Genomic DNA, 20,583 nt, shown 5'->3' on the forward strand with positions numbered 1-20,583 from the left:
TTTGATATTGAGCTGCCTGAGATGTTTGTATATTTTGGAGATTAATCCCTTGTTGGTCACTTCATTTGCAAATGTTTTCTCCCATTCTGAGGGTTCTGTTTTCATTTTGTTTATGGTTTCCTTCGTTGTGTAAAAACTTTTAAGTTTCATTAGGTCCCATTTGTTTATTTTTGTTTTAATTTTCATTACTCTAGGAGGTGGATCAAAAAAGATCTTGCTGTGATTTATGTCAGAGTGTTCTTCCTATGTTTTCCTCTAAGAGTTTTATACTGTCTGGCCTTACATTTAGGTCTTTAATCCATTTTGATTTTATTTTTGTGTTTGGTGTTAGGGAATGTTCTAATTTCATTCTTTTTACATGTAGCTGTCTGGTTTTCCCAGAATCACTTACTGAAGAGGCTGTCTTTTCTCCACTGTATATTCTTGCCTCCTTTGTCATAGATTAGGTAACCATAAGTGCGTGGGTTTCTCTCTGGACTTCCTGTCCTGATCCATTGATCTATATTTCTGTTTTTTTTTGCCAGTACCATACTGTTTTTGTAATTTTTAAAATTTTTATCAAATTTTAGTGCCTGAAAGTATAATTCTTTTTTTTTTTTTATTTAACACCTTTATTGGAGTATAATTGCTTTACAGTGGTGTGTTAGTTTCTGCTTTATAACAAAGTGAATCAGCTATACATATACATATATCCCCGAATCTCCTCCCTCTTGTATCTCCCTCCCTCCCCTCCCTATCCCACCCCTTTAGGTGGTCACAAAGCACTGAGCTGATCACCCTGTGCTATGCGGCTGCTTCCCACTAGCTGTTGGTTTTACATTTGGTAGTGTATATATATGTCCGTGCCACTCTCTCACTTTGTCCCAGCTTACCTTTCCCCATCCCTGTGTCCTTAAGTCCATTCTCTAGTAGGTCTGCATCTTTATTCCTGTCCTGCCCCTAGGTTCTTCATGGCTTGGTTTTTTTTTTTCAGATTCCATATATATGTGTTAGCATATGGTATTTGTTTTTCTCTTTCTGACTTACTTCACTCTGTATGACAGGCTCTAGGTCCATCCACCTCACTACAAATAACTCAATTTCGTTTCTTTTTATGGCTGAGTAATATTCCATTGTATATATGTGCCACATTTTCTTTATCCATTCATCTGTCGATGGACACTTAGGTTGCTTCCATGTCCTGGCTGGTAAATAGAGCTGCAGTGAACACTGTGGTACATGACTCTTTTTGAATTATGGTTTTCTCAGGGTATATGCCCAGTAGTGGGATTGCTGTGTTGTATGGTAGTTCTATTTTTAGTTTTTTAAGGAACCTCCATACTGTCCTCCATAGTGGCTGTATCAATGTACATTCCCACCAACAGTGCAAGAGGATTCCCTTTTCACCACACCCTCTTCAGCATTTATTGTTTGTAGATTTTTGATGATGGCCATTCTGACTGTTGTGAGATGATATCTCATTATAGTTTTGATTTGCATTTCAATAATGATTAGTGATGTTGAGCATTCTTTCATATGTTTGTTGGCAATCTGTATATCTTCTTGGGAGAAATGTCTATTTAGTTCTTCTGCCCATTTTTGGATTGGGTTGTTTGGTTTTTTGATATTGAGCCACATGAGCTGCTTGTAAATTGTGGAGATTAATCCTTTGTCAGTTGCTTTGCTTGCAAATACTTTCTCCCGTTCTGAGGGTTGTCTTTTCATCTTGTTTATGGTTTCCTTTACTGTGCAAAAGCTTTTAAGTTTCATTAGGTCCCATTTGTTTATCTTTTGTTTTTATTTCTATTTCTCTAGGAGGTGGGTCAAAAAGGATCTTGCTGTGATTTATGTCATAGAGTGTGATTTATGTCATAGAGTGTTCGGCCTGTGTTTTCCTCTAAGAGTTTGATAGTGTCGGGACTTACATTTAGGTCTTTAATCCATTTTGAGTTTATTTCTGTGTACAGTCTTAGGGAGTGTTCTAATTTCATTCTTTTACATGTAGCTGTCCAGTTTTCCCAGCACCGCTTATTGAAGAGGCTGTCTTTTCTCCATTGTATATCCTTGCCTCCTTTATCAAAGATAAGGTGACCATACGTGAATGGGTTTATCTCTGGGCTCTCTGTCCTATTCCATTGATCTATATTTCTGTTTTTGTGCCAGTACCATACTGTCTTGATTACAGTAGCTTGGTAGTATAGTCTGAAGTCAGGGAGCCTGATTCCTCCAGCTCTGTTTTTCTTTCTCAAGATTGCTTTGGCTATTCGGGGTCTTTTGTGTTTCCATACAGATTGTGAAATTTTTTGTTATAGTTCTGTGAAAAATGCCATTGGTAGTTTGATAGGGATGGCATTGAATCTGTAGATTGCTTTGGGTAGTATAGTCATTTTCACAATGTTGATTCTTCCAATCCAAGAACATGGTATATCTCTCCATCTATTTCTATCATCTTTAATTTCTTTCGTCAGTGTCTTATAGTTTTCTGCATAGAGGTCTTTTGTCTCCTTTGGTAGGTTTATTCCTAGGTATTTCATTCTTTTTGTTGCAATGGTAAATGGGAGTGCTTCCTTAATTTCACTTTCGAATTTTTCATTAGTGCATAGGAATGTAAGAGATTTCTGTGCGTTTTGTATCCTGCTACTTTACCGAATTCATTGATTAGCTCTAGTAGTTTTCTGGTAGCATCTTTAGGATTCTCTTTGTATAGTATCGTGTCATCTGCAAACAGTGACAGCTTTACTTCTTCTTTTCTGATTTGTATTTCTTTTTCTTCTCTGACTGCTGTGGCTAAAACCTCCAAAACTATGTTGAATAATAGTGGTGAGAGTGGGCAACCTTGTCTTGTACCTGATCTTACTGGAAGTGTTTTCAGTTTTTCACCATTGAGGACAATGTTGGCTGTGGGTTTGTCATATATGGCCTTAATTATGTTGAGGTAAGTTCCCTCTATGCCTACTTTCTGGAGGGTTTTTATCGTAAATGGGTGTTGAATTTTGTCGAAGGCTTTTCTGAATCTATTGAGATGATCATATGGTTTTTATTCTTCAGTTTGTTAACATGGTGTCTCACATTGATTGATTTGCATATATTGAAGAATCCTTGCATTCCTGGGATAAACCCCACTTGATCATCGTGTATGACTCCTTTAATGTGCTGTTGCATTCTGTTTGCTAGTGTTTTGTTGAGGATTTTTGCATCTATGTTCATAAGCAATATTGGCCTGTAGTTTTCTTTCTTTGTGACATCCTTGTCTGGTTTTGGTATCAGGATGATGGTGGCCTCATAGAATGAGTTTGGGAGTGTTCCTCCCTCTGCTATATTCTGGAAGAGTTTGAGAAGGATAGGTGTTAGCTCTTCTCTAAATGTTTGATGGAATTCGCCTGTGAAGCCATCTGGTCCTGGGCTTTTGCTTGTTGGAAGATTTTTAATCACAGTGTCAATTTCAGTGCTTGTGATTTGGTCTGTTTATATTTTCTATTTCTTCCTGGTTCAGTCTCAGAAGGTTGTGCTTTTCTAAGAATTTGTCCATTTCTTCCAGGTTGTCCACTTTATTGGCATATAGTTGCTTGTAGTAATCTCTCATGATCCTTTGTATTTTTGCAGTGTCAGTTGTTACTTCTCCTTTTTCATTTCTAATTCTATTGATTTGAGTCTTCTCTCTTTTTTGCTTGATGAGTCTGGCTGATGGTTTATCAATTTTGTTCATCTTCTCAAAGAACCAGGTTTTAGTTTTATTGATCTTTGCTATCGTTTCCTTCATTTCTTTTTCATTTATTTCTGATCTGATCTTTATGATTTCTTTCCTTCTGCTAACTTTGGGGGTTTTTTGTTCTTCTTTCTCTAATTGCTTTAGGTGTAGGGTTAGGTTGTTTATTTGAGTTGTTTCTTGTTTCTTAAGGTAGGATTGTATTGTTATAAACTTCCCTCTTAGAACTGCTTTTGCTGCATCCCATAGGTTTTAGGTCATCGTGTTTTCATTGTCATTTGTTTCTAGGTATTTTTTGATTTCCTCTTTGATTTCCTTAGTGACCTCTTGGTTATTAAGTAGTGTATTGTTTAGCCTCCATGTGTTTGTATTTTTTTACAGATTTCTTCCTGTAGTTGATATCTAGTCTCATAGCATTGTGGTCGGGAAAGATTCTTGATATGATTTCAATTTTCTTAAATTTACCAAGGCTTGATTTATGACCCAGGATGATATTTATCCTGGAGAATGTTCCATGATCACTTGAGAAGAATGTGTAGTCTGTTGTTTTTGGATGGAATATCCTATAAATATCAATTAAGTCTACCTTGTTTAATGTATCAGTTAAAGCTTGTGTTTCCTTAATTATTTTCATTTCGGATGATCTGTCCATTGGTGAAAGTGGGGTGTTAAAGTCCCCTACTATGATTGTGTCACTGTCGATTTCCCCTTTAATGGCTGTTAACATTTGCCTTATGTATTGAGGTGCTCCTATGTTGGGTGCATAAATATTTACAATTGTTATATCTTCTTCTTGGATTGATCGCTTGATCATTATGTAGTGTCCTTCTTTGTCTCTTGTAATAGTCTTTGTTTTAAAGTCTGTTTTTTTCTGATATGAGAATTGCTACTCCAGTGTTCTTTTTTTTTTTTTTTTTTTTGCTGTACGCGGGCCTCTCACTGTTGTGGCCTCTCCCGTTGCGGAGCACAGGCTCCGGACGCGCAGGCTCAGCGGCCATGGCTCACGGGCCCAGCCGCTCCGCCGCATGTGGGATCTTCCCGGACCAGGGCACGAACCCGTGTCCCCTGCATCGGCAGGCGGACTCTCAACCACTGCGCCACCAGGGAAGCCCCTCCAGTGTTCTTTTGATTTCCATTTGCATGGAATATCTTTTTCCATCCCCTCACTTTCAGTCTGTATGTGTCCCTAGGTCTGAAGTGGGTCTCTTATAGACAGCTGCCATACTGTTTTGATTACTATAGCTTTGTAATACAGTCTGAATTCAGGGAGCCGGGGTGCACAAATATTTGCACCTCTTATATTATCTCTTTGGATTGACCCCTTTATCATTATGCAGTGTGCACTCTTTTGTTACAGTCTTTGAGTCTATTTTGTCTGATATGAGTGTTGTTACCCCAGATTTCTTTTGTTTCCACTTGCATGGAATATCTTTTTCCAGTCCTTCACTTTTAGTCTGTGTGTGTTTTCATACTTGAGTGAATCTCTTGTAGGCTGTATATAGATGGGCCTTGCTTTTTCATTAGTTCAGCCACTCTGTGTCTTTTGATTGGAACATTTAGGCCTTTACATTTTAAGTTATTATTAATAGGTATTACTTATTGCCATTTTGTTAACTGTTTTGTGGTTTGTTTTGCAGTCCTTCTGTGTTCTTCTTCTTAGTCTCTTCTCTGTGGTTTGATGATTTTCTTTTGTGTTAATTTTGGGTCTTTTTCTCTTTTATTTTTATGTGTCTATTATAGGTTCTTGGTTTGTGGTTACCATGAAGTTCATGTATAACAACCTATGTATACAGCAGTCTGTTTTAAGTTGATGGTTACTTAAGTCCAAACATTCTTAAAACACTGTATTTTTATCTCCCAACACACCTTTTTGACATCACATTTTACATCTTTTTATTTTGTGCATCTCTTAACTACCTATTATAGTTACAATGGTTGATTTTACTACTTTTATCTTTTTAACCTTCCTACTTGCTTTGTAAGTGATTGATACACTCACTATGTTTACTATATGTTTGAGGTTTTTTTAATATATTTTCTTATTTCTAGTTTTGGCCTTTTCTGCCTAAAGAAGTCCCTTTAACATTTTTTTGTATGGTTAGTTTACTGGTGATGAGTTTCTTCAGCTTCTGTTAGTCTGGGAAACTTTACTGCTACTTTAATTATGAATGATAACCTTACCAGGTAGAGTATTCTTGGTTTTTAAGGGGTTTTTTTGCTTTTTGGGTTTTTTTCTGTCAGCACTTTGAATATGTCATACCAGTTCCTCCTGTCCTATAAATTTTCTGCTGTGAAAGCAGCTTATAGTCTTACGGAGATTTCTTTCTATGTAACTAGTTTTTCTTCTCTCTTGCTGCCTTTAAGATTCTCTCTTTAACTTTTATCATTTTAATTACACTGTGTCTTGGGTCTCTTTGGGCTCATCCTGTTTGGGACTCTGTTTCCTGGACTTGGATGTCTGTTTCCTTCACCCGGTTAGGAAAGTTTTCAGCCACTATTTCTTCAAATAAGTTTTCTGTCCCTTTCTCTGCCTCTTCTCCTTCTGGGACTCCTATAATGTGAATATTAGTGTGCTTGATTTGTCCCTAGGATCCCTTAAAGTATCTCTTTTTAAAATTCGTTTTTCTTTTTTGCTGTTCCTTTTGGGTGATTTTCCACCACCCTGTCTTCCAGATCACTGATCCATCCATTCTTCTGCTTCATCTAATCTGCTGTTGATACCATCTAGTGTACCTTTTTATTTCATTTATTATATTGTTCAGCTCTGCTTGGTTCTTTTTTATATTTTGTAATTCTTTATTGAAGTTCTCACTGTTTATTTTCTCATGAGTTCATTGGGCATATTTATGACCATTAGTTTGAACTCTTTATCAGATTACTCATTTCCATTTCGTTTCTTTTTCTGAGTTTTTGTCTTATTCTTTCTTTTGGAACACATTCCTCTGTCTCCTCACTTTGCTTCGCTCTCTGTATAGTTTCTGTGTGTTGGGTAGATGGGCTACATCTCTCCATCTTGAAGGAGTGGCTGATGTAGAAGGTTTCTCATGGGCCCCAGAAGAGCAATCCCTCCTGGTCACCAGAGTCAGATGCTCCAGGGGTGTCCCCCTCTGTGGGCTATGTGTCCTCCTGCTGTGGTGGCACCAAGGTTGCCTACTGGCTGGAAGGCCCACCCAGTCACAACTGCTCTGGGTCCACTGGTGGGCAAGTTGGTTCCAGGCCCAGCTGGTTGTAACTGCTGCAGGCACCCTGGCCCTTGGTGTGGCTGGCTGCAGGGCTCAGCCACTCAGTTGGCAGGTGTACTGGTGGGTAGGGCTGGCCTCTCAGGGCGGGAGCCTCTTTAGGGGATGCTGGACCCTGGCAAGTCTACCTGCCAGGTGTGGCAGGACAGGAGCCACTTTGGAGGGGCAGTGGCCAGGATGGGCAGGTTGGATGCGGCTGGAGAACGCTGGGTCAGGGCTGCGATGCTCACGAGACAGATGGAGAATGTCAGAAATGGCAGCTGCCAGTGCCGGGCCAGCTAGGTAGAGAGAGAATAATAATTTAAAAAATGGTGTCCACCAGCACTTTGGTCCCTGAAGAAAGTTCTAACAGACCTCTGCCCCTCAGCACTTGCCCTGAAGTTAGTCAGTGAATCTTCTCCTTCACATATGACCAGGTGCTTTTCCAACCGCTGCCTCTGCATCAAGACTCAGAGCTACTGTGCAGAAGCCCTTCAAGAGCAGAGTCTCGGTTTTCCAGAGTCCCGTGGCTCTCCCAGACGTAAGCCACACTGGGTGTCAGTTAAATGTTAGGGGGCTCCCCTGCCTAGTGCAGGTCCCCCGGGCTGGGGTGCCCCCATGTGGGGCCCTGACCCCTCGCTCCTGAGGGAGGGCCTCTAATATTTGTGATATTTCCTCCTGCTTACAGGTCACCGCATGGAGGGCGTGGGTCCTGACTCTATGGCCTCTGTCCCTCTGACCTGTTTCAGTGTGTTTTTCTTTATATCCTTCATCGTAGAAGAGCTGCTCTGCTGGTCTTCACGTCGTTCTCAGATGGGTCACTCTGTGTAGTTATAGTTTTGGTTTGTTCATGGGGTGAGGCATGTCCGTGGGCTGAGGCGTGTCCTTGGGGTGAGGCGTGTCCGTGGGCTGAGGCATGTTCATGGCGTGAGGCGTGTTCATGGCGTGGCGAATGCAGGGTCTTCCTACTCTGCCATCTTGGTCCATAACAAAAACTGTAAAAGTTTTTTATTTTCTTGTGGAATGAACACTTAACATGATTCAAACATGCAAAAGTAAAGAGAAGCTTATATGAGTTCCCAGGTACCTTGCATACATCTTCAGCAATTATCAGCTTACGGCCAATCTTATTTCTGTGCCAGCCCGACCCATGATCCCTCCCCACCTCTGGATTAATTTGAAGTAAATACCCAATAGCATATCATTTAACCCTGCAGATACTTTGAGATAAATCTGTAAAAGATAACTACTTAAAAAACATAATCACAGTGTAGTTCAAAAATGGGACAGATTGAACCTCAAGAAGAGTAGTAACCGTGATGGGGTGATGAGCCGTATCAAATATATACAAATGATAATTTTTAAAGGCCCCTCCTGGCTCACCTTTATAGACTGTTAGATTAGCTCATTACTCTAAAAATTGTTAAATAAAAGGAAGGAATTATCCTATTTTTCTGTTACACATTGTATTTCAGGATAGTCACATAGTTAATAAGACAGTTCTTTATGGAATGCCAACAAATAAATATTAAAGGAAATGCTTTTGAAAAGCATAATTTTGAAGTGCCTACTGAAATAATGGATTTAGCCAGCGGTTACTATAGGATGCTAAAACCATCAGGTGAAAGGCTGATAAAGTTTGTAGTGGATGCACTGGCCAGCCACACCTGAAGCCATTAATCAGTCTTAGTACCACCCAAAGTGAGACATCTGATCACCAGGTGCCTCCAGATGTGATGCACTGAGAAACACATCAACACCTGTGGGAATTCTTGCCAAAAACAGAGGGAAAACCCAGAACCTGAAGCTAACCAAGCTCCAGATGTAATTGCCACTTTATAGGAAACGAGGGTAAAATAACATGTAAAAGGACACAGGTGGCATGGAGGGGGGGAAGGTGGAAGGGGTCGTCCTCTGAGACAAGGGACATGTCAGCCAAATCCAGTGCTACCCTGTTGAGATTCTGGTCCAGATAAACTCACTCAAATATTTTGGGGGCAGTAAGGGAATATGAGATATTAGAGAGTAATTATTAATTCGTTATGTATGATCATGATATTTGGTTGTGTTAAATAAAAAAAATCTATCTGTTAAAGCTACATAGTGAAGTATTTACAGGTGAAATGATGCATCGTCTAGGATTTGTTACCTTGAGACCCAAGAGCAGCCTCACCTAAGAGCGTGTTAGAATCAGAACCTGTACCAAACTCCAAGAGATGTACATGCACTTTAATGATTGAGAAGCATTGCCTTAAAGTACTTGGTGTGAGGGAGAGTGTGGGTAAGGGATGAAAGCAACAAGATTCCAAGTACTGATTATTATTGAAACTGGGGGCTAAGTGCTTGGTGAAGTGATTGACTGTAAGTCAGGGATTCCTAAATCGGGGACCGACAGACTGGGAGAGCGGGCAGAGTGTTTATGTACTCAGCCCAGTGATTTGTTTGTTGTTGACTGGTTTGAGATGTAAGCGTTGAGGTAAATGTCTGATATCCTCCCCTTCTTCCTGCCCAGCTAGTCAAGTTACTGGCTAGTATTCAAAACCCCTGAACGCATATTTCTTTAAAAAGTATTCCTTGTCAGATCAAATTGTCGGTTAAAATTTATGGAAGAGACATACCTTAACGACTTAACGCCAGTGTGTCGATCTCTCTCTGTAGCCACGCCTAAGAAGGACTCTTCAGAGCCTGGATGGTGTTCTGTGTGCTGACAATGGTGAGGACGCAGAAAGAGCTAGCAAGTAAGTCGCGGGGTCTCCTGTTCTGTCACACGATGCGGCTCAGCGGCAGAAGCTCTAGGTTACAAGAGAGATGTCAAAGAACGTGCACTCCCAGAGATCAGGTTTCACTCCCCTGTGGTATATTCTTCAGCAGGAGGAACCAGCGCTAATTGGAGTCTCACGGGAGATGAATCTTGAGATGGGAAAGCAAGATAGACCTGAAATAACTTGTTCTCGGGAAGCAGTAACGTCTGCAGCAATACCTGGGATAGTGTTAAAGGGGAAACAGAAGCCCACTCACTAAGTTAGACTCCTACCCTCCTCCTGAAGAGGGCCAGGTGAATATCAGGAACAGTGAAAGTAGTCAATAGAAACAAACCAGATAGGCGAGGGGCGGGACCTAACTCCATGGTGGTATCAGAAGAGGAGAATTTAACGCAAAATGTTAAAAATTAATTTTAACATAAAACAAGGGAAACAATAATAGTATATGTTGAACTTTTAAAACAATTTTAAGATATTTTGGGATGACAGAATCAACATTCTTTTTTCTGCATTAAGTATATCTTTGTTTATATAAGACAAGTGAATAAACAAATAAAAGGAAAACCATATAAAAATACTGAAAGTGAACTTGGAGTATAGCAAACTTCCCAGGTATTCTGGGAACCTGATATTTCTAAGGCTAATGTCCCAAATTCCCCAGAATTAGACTGTGAAAAGCCCCGCCTGTGCTTCCAGATTGATAAGGAGCCATAAACGTTTGTTTGCTCTCAGTGCACATACTCAAGATTTCCAGCATTTGAATCGGTGTGTACATCACTATAAAGAATTTGGCCATGAACCAATTATCCACTTTGCTGTTCTACAGAAATATTACATTGGTTTTAAAACTCCCACCTTAGTTGACGGTCTTTGGTGAGAGGTTGCTTGTAAGTAGCATTCGTGGTCACGTAATCACCAGTGCGTGTTTTCTTTTTCTTCAGGTTGTCCTCTGAAGACGGAGAAGAAGCGTCTGCTTATTTCTACGAAAGTGACGACTCTCTTGAAACCAGAGCACAGGCCCCTTCCTCGGGTGAGATGGACTTGCTGGGCGAGATCCTGGACACGCTGAGCACGCACAGCCAGGACCAGGGGAAGCTGGCGGCGGCCAGGAGCCTGGACTTCTTTAGGTCGATGGACGACATTGATTACAAGCCCACGGTGAGTCGATTTTCCAACTGGTAAAATTAAATGAACAGTTTCTCGCACTCACTGTGATGGCTTTTGTCGTCACCTTAGTTGGTAGGAGCGTTTGACCTCAGATAAGTGTCAAAACTCCAAAAATACTGTAAGAGTTAATCATTAAGAATTATTTCTAGTAACAAAATTCCAGCATTTTCCCTTTTATTTATGCAATTCTGGTGGTTATTGTCATTAATTGAAATTATTTTGTCAAGCAGTAGTATTTTCCTACAACCTAATTTTATAGTTGTCTTTTCTGGGGAACTTTTAAACGTGAAATGTTCCCACTTTTTTTCTGTATTTTCTGGATGTTCAGAAAAATTTCAATAAATGTATTAATTCAAGTAATGTTTCATTGTATTGCTTTAGAAATAATACTTTAAACAGATTGAACTGGCTGCTTTAAGAACACAAGAGAGAGAAGTATGAGTAATTTCCACTCTGTTCTGATGGTAATAAATTCCAGAACTTGGCATTGATTATATAATACGGTTTGTCTGCTTGTTTTTTGTGTTATTTTGAAGGATTGTTTTGCAAATCCTTTTTATTTTTCAGTTTTGTAGTATAATGACAAATAAAAGTTGTATACATCTAAGGTGTACAACTTGATGTTTTGAAATGCTGACCACAGATGAGCTAATTAACATATCCCTTATCTCACTTAGTTACCTTTTCTTTGCGGTGAGAGCACTTGAGATCTACCTTCTTAGCAAAGAACTGTGGTCACCGAGCTGTACATTAGGTCCCAGCACTTTTCCCACCTGCACGACTGAAACCTGCCCCTCCAGCATCTCCCCATTTCCCCACCCTCCATCCCCCTCTGGTGACCCCCATTCTACTCGCGACATCTGAGTTTGACTATTTTAGGTTCCACATATAAGTGACATCATGCGGTATTTGTGTTTCTCTGTCTGGCTTATTTCACTTAACATAATGCCCTCCAAGTACATCCATGTTGTCACGAATGGCAGGATTTCCTTGTTTTTAAAAGCTGAGTAACATTCCATGGTGTATACGTACCACGTTTTCTTTACCTGTTCATCCATCAATGACATCTAGGTTGTTTCCATAGCTTCACTATTGTAAATAATGCTGCCGTGAACATGTGGGTACAGCTGTATTGTCAAGATACTGATTTTATCTTCTTTGGATACATACCCGGAAGTAGGTGTATTATATATTGCTGGATTGTATGGTAGTTCTGTTTTTAGTTTTTTGAGGACCCTCCACACTGATTTCCACAGTGGCTGCACCAGTTTACACTCCCACCCGCAGTGTGCGAGGGCTCCTTTTTCTCCACACCCTCGCCAACACTTAGGGTCTGGTTTGAGTTTTATAGGTGATTGAAAGGTGCAAGGGCCTGGGCACCCGTATCCATCTCACTTCATTCCTGTTGAGGGCGCCCTGGGAGGTGTTCAGAGCTAACTAACTGTCCATGCTTCATTTCCTCTGGGAGGGACTTTGAGTTCCCAGCCTTGAAAGATACTGATTTCAAAATGGAAAACAGTACTGCTGAAGTAATGCTATAATTTTCTTCCATTTTTTCTAAATGCGCTGTTTCTTCTCTCAGAATAAATCCAACACGCCCAGTGAGAACAACCTGGCCCTGCTTTGCGGTGGTTCCGGTGACCAGGCCGAGTGGCACCTGGGGCAGGACGACAGTGCCCTCCACGGCAGGCAGCTCCCGCCCTCGCCCAGGAAGCGGGTGGCCTCCAGCGCGGGAACGGACTCTCTGTCCATCCTCAAGGAGGAGAACGGTGAGCGACGCCTCGGCGTGGGTGCCGCGAGCCGGCCCGCGGAGCTGGGAGGGCCGGACCCCGCTCCAGGACTGGGGTTGCCGCTGGCTTCGCCCGGAGCTTCCCAAACAGAGAAGGAAGAAACACTAAGCCAGACTCCGGGTGGTCCGCTGGCACCCAGCCTTGGGCGCCGTCCGTCTTTTGTTCCTTGGGAGAAAGAAGGGAAAGGAGCCAAAGAGACTTCAGAAGGTTCTGGACTGCTTCAGGAGGTGGTGTCGTTATGCGACGTAACATCTGCCTTCCAGCAAGACTTAAACATCTCAGAAGGAAAAGCAAGTGGAAACCAAGCTTAAATCAACAAATGAAGAGTCCGTCGCTTGCATCCAAGTTTCTACGGAGACATTTTAGGAGTCCCTGTACCCTATCATAAACAAGGATTGGTAGAAAAGACAATTCTTCCTACCGTCTAAACATTGTTTTTCATTTGGGACATTCCTCCCACTCGTCTGTCTCGTGGTATATAGATTTATCCACTGATTTTTAAATGTAAAGCTAACTCTTCTACTGTGCTCTTAAATCAGGTACTAGCTTGTATGTATGTTGAAAGTGTATATTGAACATATGATTTCCCAGTATTTGGTGCTTAACGCCACTTATTTTATTTAAACGAAGTATGCATCTAACCCTTGCACATAACCAGTAGCTACTGTACTAACCTGGTTGAGCATGAACTGGCCAAGATACCAAAACCTATCAGAACTAGCCTGAAACTGTTGACCAACTAATTGCCTTAATCTTAAGCCTATATTAAGCATACTTACTTACGTAATTTATGGAATTACAGGTAAATTTTGAAAGATAAGTGTTCTGCAGAGCAATAATGCCTTTTTCTATTCATCAAATCAAGGACAAAATTCATTTTTTCAAAGTTTAAAAAGCTCTCTTCTGGACACTGCAGCCATGTTTTCCAAAAGGTATAAAGGTTCGCATTTACCTTACATGTCACTCAGCGAAATATATGAAGTGCTGGATTACAATGTGAAATTAATGACTTCTGTTTACAAATGACACTTCAAGTTTTTTCACGGTCTTTCTGTATGACTTTGCTAAAGTAGGAGTCACCCCCAGGAAGCCAAATGTGATATAAACTGTCCTGATAAAAAAGTATTCCTATCTGTTTTTCCCTTAACTAATAATTCTCTACCAGAATGCTTCATATCTCAGATGGACTTCTTAAAATAATTGACTTTATATTTTGGAAGTTTCAAATTTATAGAAACCGTGTGGAGAAAGTACAGTGTCCCCACGTCTCCCTACTCAGTTTCCGCTGTTTTTCATATCCTATGATGTCAGTGCGGTACGTCTTCACAATTCATGAACCATGCTCCATGCACATTTCCTTAGTTTTCCCCTACCATCCTTCTTCTGTCCCAGAATCCCACCCAGGGACCACATCACACTTGGCTGCCACAGCTCCGTAGGCTCCTCTTGGCTGTGACCCTCTCTCAGACTTTGCTGGTTTTTGACGACCTTGACAGTTTTCAAGAGGACTGGGCAGATATAGATATGCTGTAGGATGCCCCTCTGCTGGAACTTGTCTGGTGTTTTTCTCATGATTGATTGATTGTAACGGGACCGTTGGGTTTTGGGGAGGGGGTTACAGAAGAAAAGTGCCGTCTTCATCATTACATCTTATCAAGGGTCCGTGCTGTGCACGTGATTTGTGAATGTTGATGTTGGCCTTGGTCACCAGGCTGAGGTGGCGTTTGTGGGGTTCCTCCCCTGTAAAGCCGTTCCTTCCCCTGCCGCTCCTACTGCCGTCTTCAGGAGGAAGTCGCCGTGCGCGGCCCACACTGAGGCTTGGGGCTCGCACTTCCTCTCCGTGAGGGCACGGAATCCATGTAAATTACTTGGAGTTCTTCTACATGGGACATCGTCTCCTCTCTCTCAAATTCACTGTCACGCTTTGAAGTTCACCTGAGAAGGAATCGTGCATTGACTGATTGATGATTGGCTAGATTGGCAGGAATAATCAGGAAAAAAACCCAGTGATGCTATGGTTCATTTGTTGTTAGTATGTTCAATATATATACTCTATACGTCCCCACTCATGATTTTTTTTTACATTATCATTTTAGGAAAGGTGTTTGAGAACCCATTCAAGAACCCTCATCAAGACTGTGCTCTAAAATATTTACTGAAATCATAATTTAATTTTCAATTAAAATCCTGGAAGGGGGTTTGTTAAAAACGTTGCTTAAGATATTCATTCAGGTCAGTCTTTAAATAATTTAAAGAAAATGACCAAGTTTTACTTTTCTAAAGTGCATTTCAAAATCTCAATGGATATATTTTGGGAGGACAATTATTCATTCATGTTTATGAAGGAAAACAAGGAAGACCTTGTTTTCCATATAAGGATAGACTCTGTATGTATTAAGGAAAAGGGTGTTTAATCCTTTTTTAAATTTAATCCTTTTTTTTTTAACACAAAAGATTCAAGGTTCCTGTCGAATTTTGCTTTTATATACTCATTACAAAATTCCATTTTATTTAATTGAAAGATATAAAAAAGTCCATTTGTCAGAAGAGCTATTTTAAATAAGAAGGAAAAACTGTCACTCTGGTCGTTAATCTGCTGGGCAAAATACTCTTCATAATTTTTGAAAAGAATGTAAAGCAGCCCTTTAACGTGAATATTGGAATGAGGTATTTTTCCTTCAGAATTCACTGTCTGGAGAATGGGATCATTGTGAGTGCAGCATAGGCACAATTTGGGTTTTGATCCATTTGCTTGATAAGTTTCATGGCCTCAGAAACGTGAGTTTTTTTCTGTCTTTTGGTCCCCTTACCAGATGTCTGACTGCACTTCTGTGTGTGGTGAGGGTATTCATCCACTGACAAGTCACATTTGTTTCAAGATGTTTTAAACTGAATTTGTGCCTTATTTTAACATACAAAATCAACTCTTATATTCCATGTTAAAAACAAAAGCAAAACCCCTGCATGTTATTCTTGGAAAAAATCCAAAAGACTAGTAGCAAGTATTCATATTTCAAACCGTTAACATTTTAAGTATTCAAAGTCTGCTCTGAAACTAGACTTCCCAGTATTATGGTGGCTGTAGAGAGAATGAAGTGACATTGAGGTGAGTTCTGAAATAAAAGTATTTTTCCTACTATCTTCACATTTTCTATTATAACTAAACCAAATATGTGTAAACTCTCCTGCTGTTTGAATTTTTTTTTTTTTTTTACCCCCAAGGAGCAACACCTGTTCTACAACAGAATTGTATAAACAAATCAGACCTTTGGCTCTGAGGCCCAGTCTTTATGTGACCTCTAGACAAAGTCACAATTCTCCCCAAATCCCACTCTAGTTTTTATCCTTTTGCCCTTGGGTATTGCATCCATGGTATTTCAGGGGGATAGAAGAGTCGTGTGTGAATTTAGGAGCTCTTGTTAAGTGAGACTGTGTTAAGTGGTATATTTTGATGGCTACCTACTTTAGCATATTTTAGAAAGGCACCAAAATATAGCATGAGTACTTTTCTGATTAAAAATTAAAAGCTCATTAAGGAACTATTTATCAGCTGTTTGTACTGGTCACACACAAGGTACAATAACTGTGGACATAGGGAAATAAAAGAATTGGCCTAGTCCCTGCTGTGCAGGAACTAATTAAAAGGAAAAGGAATTGTAAATCCCTGTTAACAATAATAACGATAATGTATTTTGCTTAGAAGTTATTCAGCCAAGATTCTATCACCAAAAAAAAGGCCTTTTAAAGCTGCTTAATATAAAACATGCTCTAAGTACAGAACCATTGTACCATTTCTAATTTGATTAACTTTCTCTCCTGTTATACGAAGTACAGTAATGCTGCTACCTAGGATACCTACTTTTAAAGGCCAGATTCAGAGGCTCTTAGAAACTAAGTGTCTGTTTACCTGACTGTCCATCACCACTCTGCTCTCCTATCACCAGGCAGCGAGGCTCTGATGAAACCATGTCCCTTTGCACTACTTAGGGCCACATCACTCGAATCAGGATTAACTGAGCATGCAGACGCATGTTGATGGGATCTCGTTCTACTGTCTTCACCTTGATAATAGCATTCTCTAGAAACAGCCTCCCCTCACACACACACATACACTTTTAAACTAAAACTGTCTGTGACAGTGCTGTTGTGAGGAGTTTGTGCTCATATCCTAATAAACAGGACCCAGGAATGCTAATGAATTCATCGTTTCTGAAGTAAGGTGAAGAAGTAGACTGCTGATAAAGAGGACAAAACTGTGACTAGTCTCATAACTAGTAGATCTTCTTTTCTAGAAAATCTGAATTTTCAGGAAAAGATTATTTTCATGAATAAATTTTCTAATCTGAATTCCATTTTGTTTAGCATACAATATCCTGATTCTGGGTAGATATTTGTATATCAGAATATAAATTGAAGAATGTAAAATGAGCACCCAAACCTAATTCCCCCAGACCACTTCTTAATATATGAAATGCTTTCTACAAACTGTTAGTATTGACGTCTTTCCTCTGTCGAGCCCAGGAATCTGTTAGTGTCTGTTTCTTAAATCTTGTTTAAGAGGCAGAGTTGTTTTGAGCAAATCAGTTAACATTGTGATTTGGTCAAGGTAGGGAATTATGTGTATTTAGAAAGAAGCATGTTTTATTTTGAAAATAATAGGATTTTGTGCAATATTTTTTCTTGCATAATTTAGTTCATATAAATACATCTGCTTTTCCAGCAGATGCCTTAAGGTCATGTTTTTCAGTATTTGTGTAAAACTGTATGTAGCAACATTCCATGTGATTTTAGAGAAAAAGTATTCTTTATACCGTTGGCAGGAGAAATGTTTTTATTTAAAATAATTATGAATATTGCATTAATATATAACTAACTGCCTCAGCAACAATAAATATGCAACAAGAAAATCCTGAACCTTAGATTACTATTGACAATACTGTTACTTTAAAAGAAATGTGTGTAGTGCAAAATGCTGATTCTTCATGTGTACGTTTAACAAATACTCAGTTCTGTACCACATAAATCTAGATGGCATTTCTATGGTGATGACAAAACATATGTCAACTGTAATATCCTTTGTGATGAATCTTTGGTAAGATTTATAAAGGGCATTGCCAATACTTTTTGACTGTGTAAATTAAGTTAATTTTTGTATAGTGTACAGTTTGTTTAACCGTAGAGCTTCTATAGATTTCTACTTTTGTTATACTTGAATGAGGCAGAAGCACTGTGGAAAATCTGTAGCTCTGGATGTGATATGCAAACATACCAAAAAAAATAAAACAAGGTACTGAACAGCAAACTTAACCAGATGCTTTCTATCCAGAAAGCTATGTTTTTTCAAACCATACTTAAGTGAAGTAATTTAAAATATACAATCTTTTATCTTAAAAGATTGCCAAGTCACAAATGATTACCTCTTTGATATGATAAATCTCTGAGTCTCTTCGTCTCTGTGTTACTTCATGTTTCGGAAGAGAGCCTTGTTGAGGTACGTTGACAAATCTGCCCTTTGGTTGATTACATGACTTTTAGGACAGGACAAAATTAGACTCTGTGCATCCTAAATGCACCATGTGTGTTGAGTCACCATCCTTCACGTAGTCTAGTTTCCATGTGGTTATTTTGAGAACCTTTAATAATCATATACCAAAAATGAGATTTCTTGAATCTGTCATGATTCAGTACTTAGAGCAATGCCTAAAACAACAAACAAGTAAGAACTGCCTAAAACCTACAGTTGAAAATGCATAAAGCATTTTTACACAAAAGGTACATGAGAGGTTAAAAACTGAACTTTCCCAAAGCTTATTTCTCTTTCTTTAAATGAATAACTATTTGGAAGGACTGAAAAACTCGAGCTTTTTGCTAGCCATGGTGACTGGTATCCGTACACACCTTCCCAGCATCAAGATGTGCGTCATCGTTCTTGCATCCTTGAGGCTACAGGATAAGAGTCATCTCTAAAGCTGACTACTATTGGGAGGACTTTGTAAAAGTATTGTTTGGGGAATTTTAAAAAATATATGCAAAAGTAAATATTGGATGAATCACACATTACCATTAAAGTGCCCAATGATGCAGGTTTAAAATAAAGTTGGTCATAATCAAAACTGCCTGGTGGTGACTCTTTTTAATGATTGGCTATAGTGCTCCTGGGGAACTGTCGCAAGGACCCTGTATCTCCATCTCGGAGTCTCGTGACTGCTGCAGTGTAAACTGAGCCCTAAACCTTTCTGGCGGGTTTGCTGGGGAGGCATCTGGTCAGCTAATTTCATTGGGCTCTGAAACCACAGAAGAGGTAATCAGTGTCACTAAGGACAGCACAGCAGGTCTAGCCAAGCCAAACGACTGTTTACTGACCTTCACGTAAGAGTCGAGGACGGACGGGAGATGCTCCCAAGCCTGGGAAGATGGACTTCTCATCCAGGGACTCTGAAGGTCCAACCTAGAGCAAAAGTCAAACTGGAAATAAGCACAAAATTTCCCTTGGGTGCAAAATTTCTGTGAATAATATGCTGAATTTTTCTTGTTTCCATAGCGGGAGCAAAGGTCTGACCCTGAGAAAGCATCCTCGGAAGCCTAAGATATAGCTGTGATTGATTTTGATTTTTAACACTTTGCCTGCCACTGTCATAGGGGTTAGTCTCAGTACCGCTTAGTGTCTGTGTCTGAGAAAGATGGTCATATCTTAATTTTATAGTTGTAAATACAAAAACCCAGTTGGATTTTCCTTATATATAAATGAAAGAGAATACTCTTTTTGGAGTATTATTTTGTAGTGAGTCTGAGAATCTTCTTGCCGGGAAGTAGCAATGAATTATAGGACACACAAAAATGTATACATTTATGGAAAATATAGTATTAATAGCATAAAAATTAAATAGTGTACTGTGGAAGTTTCTAGGTGAATTAAAACCTTCCCCAAGTTCTGTCATTGGTATGGTCCTGTTACCTAATTTCCCTGAAGCTTTATTTCTCTCTATTTAAAATAGAAGTGTCTGTTCTTAGGATGAATTCGTAATATTGAGACACTTTGTGTACGTTGCAGCTGCCATATACAGTCTGCCCTCTGTATCTCTGTGTCCACAACCACAAATCCAACCAGCCCAGATCAGAAATACTTTAATAATTCCAGAAAGTTCCAAAAAGCAAAACCTAAATTTATCCCCCACTGGCAACTATTTACATAGCATTTACGTTGTATTTTACAACTATTTACATAGCATTTGCATTGTATTTTACAACTATTTACATAGCACTTAACACTGTATTAGGTATTACAAGACATCTAGAGATTAAAGTACATGGGAGAATATGCATGGGTTATATGGAAATACTATGTCATTTTATATGAGGGACTTGAGCATCCTTGGATTTTGGTATGTGGCAGGGTGGGGGGAAGGGGTTGTCCTGGAACAAATCTCCCATGGATACCAAAGGATGACTATAATTTGAAGGGTAGAAAATATGCCTAAGTACCCGATTTCATTTGAACTGATGGATGTTTGGAGTATAAAACCATAAAATATAAAACTATAAAAATCTTAGCTTTTGTCTAATCCAGTGGCTCTCAAACTTAGCTTTTCATTAGAATCAGCTCTACAGTTGAAAACAACAAACCTGGACCATGCTCCTAGGGTTTCTGGAGAAGACGCTGTAATTAGTCCTTTGCAGACATGAAGAAAATGATGAACAAAGGAGGTAAGTAAGCCCTTACTGTCTCAGAGCAACAGGTGGCTTGGCTGGGACGGGAGCCTGATGGTGGCTTCAGCCCCATGCTGTGGGGCAGGAATGCGGGACAGAAATTAAATGGCACGCCTAACACACAGTCTCTCCTGTAAGTATTGCACAAGGCTTTCTGACAAAATGCACTAGGCAAGTTTTAAATTTTGAGTACAGAATTTCCTGATAGGTTTTTGGGAGATGGTATTAATTAATTGCCTTCTCCCCCCACTCCC

General features: G+C 39.7%; 1 protein-coding gene across 3 annotated transcripts in view; it reads left to right on the forward strand.

Annotated features, from left to right (window-relative positions):
• Positions 1-17,919, forward strand: part of DENND1B (DENN domain containing 1B) — a 265,632-nt gene extending 247,713 nt beyond the window's left edge. For all 3 annotated transcript variants that reach the window (XM_029227517.1, XM_029227515.1, XM_029227516.1), the window contains 3 exons: positions 9,562-9,641; positions 10,607-10,823; positions 12,415-17,919. In XM_029227517.1, coding sequence (XP_029083350.1) covers positions 9,562-9,641; positions 10,607-10,823; positions 12,415-12,933 — 816 coding nt within the window. In that variant the 3' untranslated portion in view covers positions 12,934-17,919. The remainder of the gene's footprint in view (positions 1-9,561; positions 9,642-10,606; positions 10,824-12,414) is intronic.
• Positions 17,920-20,583: the final 2,664 nt, after the last annotated feature.

The sequence above is a fragment of the Monodon monoceros genome, unplaced genomic scaffold, assembly GCF_005190385.1.
Source record: "Monodon monoceros isolate NGI ecotype Baffin Bay Population unplaced genomic scaffold, NGI_Narwhal_1 Super_Scaffold_18, whole genome shotgun sequence".
NCBI lineage: Eukaryota > Metazoa > Chordata > Mammalia > Artiodactyla > Monodontidae > Monodon > Monodon monoceros.